Source organism: Physcomitrium patens, chromosome 3 (assembly GCF_059467195.1).
Source record: "Physcomitrium patens ecotype Gransden chromosome 3, ASM5946719v1, whole genome shotgun sequence".
Classification (NCBI taxonomy): Eukaryota; Viridiplantae; Streptophyta; class Bryopsida; order Funariales; family Funariaceae; genus Physcomitrium; species Physcomitrium patens.
The window spans coordinates 23,991,226-23,999,300 of NC_143412.1; the positions used below are offsets into that span (position 1 = coordinate 23,991,226).

The 8,075-nt window shown below is 46.2% G+C and overlaps 2 protein-coding genes across 2 annotated transcripts; both read right to left on the minus strand.

Moving 5' to 3' along the window:
- Nucleotides 1-1,476: 1,476 nt before the first annotated feature.
- On the minus strand, nt 1,477-5,040 carry LOC112279876 (putative pectinesterase 14). The gene is made up of 5 exons (XM_024514606.3): nt 3,474-5,040; nt 3,019-3,187; nt 2,677-2,883; nt 2,341-2,576; nt 1,477-2,208 (listed from the first exon to the last, which is right to left on the minus strand). The coding sequence occupies exons 1-5, from the start codon at nt 3,836-3,838 to the stop codon at nt 2,031-2,033; spliced, it is 1,155 nt and encodes a 384-aa protein (XP_024370374.1). The 5' UTR covers nt 3,839-5,040; the 3' UTR covers nt 1,477-2,030.
- A 650-nt stretch (nt 5,041-5,690) lies between these two features.
- On the minus strand, nt 5,691-7,800 carry LOC112279276 (putative pectinesterase 53). Its single transcript, XM_024513546.2, has 4 exons — nt 7,317-7,800; nt 7,027-7,198; nt 6,465-6,910; nt 5,691-6,359 (listed from the first exon to the last, which is right to left on the minus strand). Exons 1-4 carry the CDS (start codon nt 7,655-7,657, stop codon nt 6,206-6,208), a joined length of 1,113 nt encoding a protein of 370 aa, XP_024369314.1. The 5' UTR covers nt 7,658-7,800; the 3' UTR covers nt 5,691-6,205.
- Nucleotides 7,801-8,075: the final 275 nt, after the last annotated feature.

Here is an 8,075-nt window from a genome sequence, read left to right on the forward strand (position 1 = left end):
GCAAAACAAGTAGAACTTAGATTATAGCAACGAGCACAACGGCTGATTTAAGAATCTGACATTAACAGTGTAAGTGGTTGTGCAATGTAGCCTGATTTGAAGAGGACTAAAATTTAAAGGAATCGATGCCGTGGAGATTGACTTGGAGTTATTGAATATAAAGTCGATGGTTCTAGAGATGTACGAGTCCTTGAAGTTGTGCCATCCGGCGAACTTGTTTTTGTTTTTTCGGTTTTTTTAAAAAAATAAAAAGACAAAAAAGAAATGGAAAAAAGAAGCTGTCCTGGCAACCACAAATGTCAGGTCAGAACAAAGCAGCCGTGTCAGCTGTAAGCAGGACCGCCCCTGCTTGTCCATTAATGGCTCGAAGACTTCCTTGGCGTCGCTGGTGAAGTTGAATTCAGCACAATCCACAAATTGACAGTGCTCTCAATTGAGGTCAGCATCAATGTAAAACTCAAGGTCAATAGATTTTGTGCAGAGATGTGTTTTATAAAGTAGGAAATGTCTTAATGCGGTATTCACCTCGAAACCAATGCTTCATGCAGCGACTTTGTTAATGTTGCGTTGCTCGCAGTGCCATGAATGCTAGCTGCCAAGAAGTTGACAACAGTGGTGGCTGCCATTCCAGCTCCCCACAACAAGATGACTATTTTCATGGTCATATAACTAGGAACCCACAAACATCTACCACACGTCCACCAGTTTTCCCTGACAAACGATTTTCTAGTGAAGAACCAGGGCTTGTACAACATGAGAGTAATCCATGATGTGGGTAGACATACTGATAAACATCAATTACTATGTCAATCCGTTCAGCTATAGAAATTCCAAGATACATCAATTGAAGGAGAACTTAAATCGTAGTCTTCTCCGAACACTGAGAGTCCCGTGAAGTTGTTCAGGACTTCACACAAGATATACTCTACCGACAAGAATCGCATGAACCCAGCTTTACAGCAAGTCCGTGGTCCCAAGTTTAGGAGACTCCATGAATTGAAATAGGTGTTCAACTGAGAACTCACCAGTGTAGCGATCAATTTATGGTCTCTTCACCGAGAAAACTTTACATTTGTGCAGCAACCTGCAACTAGAGACGGGATGACCTGCAGCAGACGGAAAGAGCTCAGAATTGCAAGGAAGTTGAGCTTGAGGGTGTCCGGCCTTATGAACTGAATAAAAAAACGTAATTCTTCTTCACAGCGTTGTGATCGGCCCTGCTCCGTGTCGAGTGACTACCTCGTTCGGATTCCTCGTGAGGCGGCGAGGGAGCCCTTCTGTGTCACTGTTGTGCCGCGGCGCCGACACCGGGAGGCGCCGGATGGATGGATGGATGAAATAATTCATATATGGATGATAGTGTGGTGGGTATGGATGAATAAGTGGACTTGGATGAAACGTTGATGCCAAAATTAGTCCAGTGGTGACTTTGCAAAAACTGAGAAAATTTGGAGAATCTTTTACAAGTAAAACAGATGAGATTGACTTTAATTTTAAATATCATGACACACACAACCAACAAAAATTTGTTACATGACAATGGTTTCAGTAACCATCAAAAGTCTAATAAAAACACGATATCTCAACCAACTCAGTCTTTTCAACTATCCATACAAGACACGCCCCTTTCAGCAATCAGAGTCCTGCAAAACTAAACTCCACATGGAAGAAATCCATATGAAGTAATCAGCCAATTGAGCAAGTGTGTTGAATCAGAAATAGAATAGAACTGGGTCATGAAGAAGCCGAAACAATCTTTGTCTGGAAGCGTCTCTCAAGTTGGAGTCGCAGTAAACAGATACATCAACACGCTGTGGCTTCAGTGAAGCCTGCTGGGGAAAGAGAGAAAAACTGAGGGAAATGAGAACCCAGTTTCTCATTTGTGTGCATGTGCGTTGCTTGTATAGCAGATTTTGTTACGAAAGTGTGTGTTTGTGTGTTTGATCAATCCATTTGCATGCTATTCGCAGAAAACTAGTGCTGCACTGGTAAGTGAAGCTTTGCAAGTGAGTGTGTTCCCACGTGGGTTGTTAACTGGGGAGGTTGTCAACAAACTTGCGGGTTGCGTGAATCCATGAGGCACCGTCGATGAAGTCCAGGTCCAGGAACTGCTTGGCGTCGTCGTCGTTGAGCTCATACGACCATGGAACACGCACGGCTGATTCTGCACCTGGGCCGGAGCACTTGTATTGTGCGTAGAACGACGTGCTGCACCGAGAAAAAGCAATGGTAGAGATGAGAATGATGTGTGAAGTGTTGGTTTGGGATTTGAGCTGCATTTTTTATTTTTTAGTTTTTTGTGATGTAAGGGTGTTTGTTGTTACGATTGTTGCTGCTTACTTGTGTACTGTGGAATCGCCGAAGTCGGTCCATCCGGCAGGGATGATGATGTCGTCCATGTAGGATCTCACGAACACGACTCGAGAGGACGTCCCCCACGCGCGGCCAAGCCACACGAGTCCATGGCCCATGATGGTGCAATCCATGAACACAAACCCTGAGCGATCCTCGGGTTTGCTCCTTGCTTGTGCAGTGATTGATCCAGTGGTCTCTGCTATGACGTGAATCTCGCATCCCTAGATCCCGCAATGGTCCACGATTCACAGTGCATCATTCAACTTAAGTTTTGTTTCTGTGCAGGTTTTATCCAACATCATTGACACGGTGGGTACCTACCTCGTAAAGAGACCGGCCATCGCCGAAGATGAAGTCGATCGAGCCTTCGATGAAACAATTTTTGAAATAGTGACGGCCTGCGTAATCGAACAGTGTGTCCTGTGCACCATAAAACCCACAATCGTAAAATGCCGCCTTGTCGCCACAGATTACCAGCGCCACTGCTTGTTTGCCTAATTCCCCTGGCTCCGGCATCGGTGCTAAGTTCTGCACATTGAATGCGCAGAGAAATTTGAAAGATGTTCGATCAATCACAGCCATGATCTCCCACAGCCATCAACCACCAACAATCTAGAGTTAATCGGATCATTGCTTCCAGTAGCGGTTGAAACATGCTCGTACCTTGAATCCCATGTCCACGGCAGTAAAGTGGTCTGCGTAGATCGCAACAGTAACACTGCCCTCGTTTCCTCTTTTAGCAGCATTGTCATTGCCGGTGATGATTGTTACATTCATGCCCTCTCCTTGCATTGTAATGTGTGGTTTGTTACTCGGTATGACGACTCTCTCTCTGCAAACCACTCCACCACGATGACTCTGTCAACATTAGACCAGTTTCCAGAAAACAAGACGGCTACCGAAGTCTTGACATGTTCTGAACAGGCGGGATTACAAACAGAATGGCGATGTCGGTTCTTAGGAATCTCGTCAGGGAAAGCGGATGACGCGAATTTCGCAGGAAATTTACCCCGCTGTTAAAGAAATTAAAATATTTTGTGATAATGCAACTGTTTCCAACCTCCCAGTACCCTAATTTTGAGATTTGAATTTTGTGGTGGTAGAATTGACGGACTCACTCATAAACTCCGGCTTTGATTTCGATGATGGTTCGCTGTTCGCTGTTTTCAGGCACGGCATTTACAGCTGCTTGGACGCTTACGAAATCCCCTCTCCCGCTTTGATCAACGCGGAAGAAATATGAGGTGTTCTTGGACGACGTGGGAGATCCTTGGCACGGCCGCGAGTAGGTCTCATTGCTGAAAATCTGAGGTATGTTGTTGGGTATAGTTTTGCTGGCTAATTTCTTCAGATCACTGCGCACGGATCTTGGAATCCTCGGGAGGGCTCCCGAAGGTGAATGCGAAATAACCACAAGGAGGATGACTGTTGCGAACAGAAGGACGACCCAGAGACATATCAGGCGGAGCGGTCCCATTCCCATCGCTTCAAGGTCTTCTTACATGCTGTGAGGACTGCATTGATTTCGCAGGCTGTAGGTTGCAGTTCGAAGATGATGTTTCAAATCATTGCAACCATCAGATCAAGTTGGGAAGTCTGACGATGCAGTCTTCCTTGATGTGGTCTTCAGGGTCAACCATAGCCATAATGGATTCTCGTTAATCTTTGGAGGTTGTTCTGTTCCTTTTTCTAGTCGAATTTTCAGGCGTCAAAGGTGATCTCGTCGGGTTTCCAAATTGAAAGCTCGATTGCAGAGCTGAAACCTGATAATTGCAGCATTGCACAGGAATCCTCCGCGTCTTCAATTTGACAGATGCAACCCCAGTTTCATGTGCTTTACAAATTGGACAACCCTAGCGAGCAATCGACTCTCCCGAACGCAGATCATGCTCTATCACAAGATGAATGCTCAATGTGTGTCACTTTTGTTTTGTTTTGTTTTGTTTTCGTCGTAGTACCCTCCACCACCCTTACGTCACAATTGATGTCCTTAGCTGACTTCTGTTTACTAGTGAGCATCTTATGCATCATTCTGCATGATCCGCTGCTAATTCTAGTTACAGTTTCCCCATGCCATTCACACCAATTTTCTCCATCGTAAGTGCACCATCGATCTTTTCGTCTGCGCTCTTGTTACAGAATTGAACTCAATTCTTGGTTTGCGACCCATACATTGTAGTCATACAACTCTTCGGCATCCGACTTAAATCAGCATCTCCTCTAGAATCAGCGCTTAACGCTTGGATGGTGTTCCCCCTGTAAAGTTTGAGCACAGAACATTTCATAGTCGTTGTTGGTCTAGCCTCTACTTTAAGATCTCCAATGTTACCCTAGTTCTGAGAGATTCCTCGAGGTTCATGTTGCCCTTATGAACCGAACACGATGCGACTAAGTCACAAGGACGTTGGTAGTTAGGTTCGCAACGAGCTTGTAACCAGGTGGCAAATGACCTGAACTATCTATCAGCTGATGTTGTCGTAACTCGTTTCTTCGGTTAACAGCCTCTCCCTCACTAACCCCACCTCCGAAGTCACTAGCGAAATAAGTTCTTGAACTCTAATTTTCGACGCCCAACTAAGAACCAACCACCTACACCTCAACCACAACATGACCAGATGAGAATAGCGTGTTCAGTCTACGACTATGTAAGCCAGTTAACTCTCGGTCCACATGGTTGCTCTTTTGAGTGATCACCTTCTGACGGCCCAAATCATAATGAATTGAGGTCAACCACACCAAACTGCGGAAGTAATCGCTTGGGAAAAAGGGTCAGAATCTCTCAACCTTATCGGTTGGGATGATCGCGAGTTAGAACCGCTAATGGATTCCGTTTCTGTATGCTGACTTTGCAAGGAAAGAGGTCCCGACTTCTGACGAGGGTGGACCAGTGTTGCCTACCGCCTAGTGCTTATAGTTTTATCTGTCACTCATTGTCCTTCACCTAATGTCAGTGTGCAGGTATTCTTATCAGTTGCAGGTTTTATCGACTAGTTTTTGTTTTAATGCTGCATATAATTTGGTTCTGTGAAACTAGTCAAACGATATGATTGAGTGTTGGACCAAGTCGTGACGGGTTTTTGGCCGTAGCACAAGTGGGAAACTCGGCACAACACTTGTGTTGAAAGAAAGTTAGTGTCAGATGTTGCCCAAGCTATTCGATGAGTGTAGAGAAGTATTAACAACACACAAAGGGCCGTATGCCAGGACTGCGATTTATACGGGATACTTTTTCTGCAACATGTGGCAGCCATTGCAGGATTCAACATCATGGAGTGACAGAAACAATGTGTATTTAGTTGTATGCTGACACAAGTTCACTAAAAAGGGGGAGATGGTGACTTCTAACCAGCCTCTTAGGATCGCTTGAGAATATATCATGACAGAGGCAGCAGTTTACATGTGGATGTGCACCAGGTTGGAAAAATATAATCGATTCACTAAATGAAAACGTCACCCGTCATGAGAGGTAAAACAGTTGCTCTACATCTTCATTTCAGCTAAACTAAGTCATGATCTTCAAAAGATTTGCGGACCCACAGTATTCTCATTTGAATGCCGCATTGGCTCTAAAACAAAAGCTCTCCACCGAATCTCTTATTAAAGACTCGAACACCATTGTATATGGAGTAATCTTTTCTGCGAGCGATGCACCCGCCTCCCGGAACCATCAAGTCAGCAGAAAACTCACAACCGCTACAGCAGTTTTCCAAATCTTCGCGAATGGTTTGCTTTTCACAATCTTCAGTCGACAAAACAGAAATCCTCGGTTCAAGAGGTTCAAGACCAATGTGGCCCATCTGCGCACAGAATCGATCAATTGCAAATCCACCGGGGCATCACGCTCTTCAGCTTAGATTCCTTCCTTCACCCAAAGCCCCCCATCAATGTAGTTGAGGCTCAGGAATGGTGCAGCCTCGGCATCCGTAAGCTCTTTTGAGTAGTAAGCTCTCGACGGGGAGCTAGCACCGGGGCCGAAGCACTTGTACATCCCGTAGAACACAGTCCTGCATCCAAATCAGAGAATATCAGTACCTCGATACAAATCGAGAAATAGCTCAGCTCATTCAACAGTGCTGTAACCTAGATACGCCAGATTGGCAGATGCTTACTTTTCCCTGGAGGGGTCTCCCCAGTTATACCATCCTTCGGGTTTGATGATGTTGGCGAATTCAGTGAAAGCAAAGATCACACGAGAATAGGGACCCCAGGCACGGCCGAGGTACACTTGAGGCGGCCCGGAGCCGGTAACTTTGCAATTCACAAACGAGTAGCCAGTGTCCTCACTCCCACTCAGTCTTTTCTGGGCTGTTAACGAGCCACCTGAGGACGGCAACACGCGCAGCTCGCAGTTCTTGTACAGAGACTTTCCGTCGCCAAAAATGAAGTCCACAGTGCCGACGATGAGAGTATCCTTGAAGAAGTGGCGGCCTCTATGGTCGTACAGTGTGTCTTGGTGACCATAGAAGGCACATCCGTAAAAGGCGTTCATGTCACCGGTGGTCCGTAGCGCCACGGCTTGTTGCTGAGCTCCGCCGTCGGGAGGAGGAGACGAGTTCTGTCAAGCCAATTAACATTGAAATTATCAGAGTGATTCTCACCGACGGCAATGTTCGACAGGTTCGATCGCCAGTGAGGTCATTACAAAGGCACGAGGAGGGATCCACAACTAACCTCAAAACTGATGTTTCTGGCGGTGAAGTGAGGTGCGCTGACGCCAAACGTCGCCGATGTGTACGTTGTACCAGAGTTACCAGCTGCATTGCTTGCTGTGATTTTGGTAACATCACGACCTGCGCCTTGCAATGTGATGAACTCCTTAGACTTGGGAATAACCACCCTCTCACTGCAACCATTGATGAGCTTTCAGCACCTCCAGATGAAGCATAAACACATTTAGAGAATATCTGCAATCTAACGCTATTATTGTTTGAGAGATTTCAGTTGCTGCGAGAGCCACTCACTTATAAGTTCCGGCGTTCACTTTAATAGTGACCGGTGACTTGCTGTGCTCCGGGATAGAATTCAAAGCTTCGTTGACAGTCTTGAAGTTTCCAGCTCCACTCTGATCAACCACAATCACGGTTTCGCCGACCTTGCTAGCAAACTCGTCAGCGGTGGTAGCGGTCTTGGCAGCTCGCTCCCAGGCGGCATGCTTCTCTCCTACTCTCTGAACCCAGCTTGCGAAGCTGGCGATCACTTCCTCCCTGGTTTCGGGGACCTTCTGGGAACCTTGCGCAGGCTCTGCGGAGCATACTAATGCCACAGTCACCAAGAGGCATACAGTGTACCCAAGGCCAGCCATGGTGAATCGAAACAGCAGCGCAATACAGGAAGCAAGTTGGATTCACAACTTGAGCTCATGCCCTCTGCACACTACGCTGTCTCGTCCCTGAAGAAGACTGCTAGAGCTAGTGGAACTACTGTCCTGGGCCGTCTCCTCGGACAGAGACTGCTAATCAGTGACCTCCGTTGCAGTGAGGTCTTTATAAGGAAGAGTATGAATGCCGGTGAGATTGTGTTGCGCAGTTCCAATAATACAAACCCAGAATAATGACATCATCGCGTTTCTTCCGCTCTGACCGTCTTGGCCAATTCGCTCGACTGCATTCATGTCACAGGGTCGATATATCCATATGAGTGAAGGTCTGACACTATACTTCAACTTCCAAGTAACTTGATTAGTCACGAGTAATATTTATGTAAAAAGTAGGCTCGGAGAA

Coding starts and splice junctions, on each gene's coding strand:
- LOC112279276 (XM_024513546.2), bottom strand. CDS start 7,657: ATGGCTGGCCTTGGGTACACTGTATGCCTCTTGGTGACTGTGGCATTA. Junction 7,199..7,316: donor GTGAACGCCGGAACTTATAA/GTGAGTGGCTCT, acceptor CAATGGTTGCAG/TGAGAGGGTGGTTATTCCCA. Junction 6,360..6,464: donor GGAGACCCCTCCAGGGAAAA/GTAAGCATCTGC, acceptor ATTTGGATGCAG/GACTGTGTTCTACGGGATGT.
- LOC112279876 (XM_024514606.3), bottom strand. CDS start 3,838: ATGGGAATGGGACCGCTCCGCCTGATATGTCTCTGGGTCGTCCTTCTG. Junction 2,884..3,018: donor CCGTGGACATGGGATTCAAG/GTACGAGCATGT, acceptor TTCAATGTGCAG/AACTTAGCACCGATGCCGGA. Junction 2,209..2,340: donor GGCGATTCCACAGTACACAA/GTAAGCAGCAAC, acceptor TTCTCGGTGCAG/CACGTCGTTCTACGCACAAT.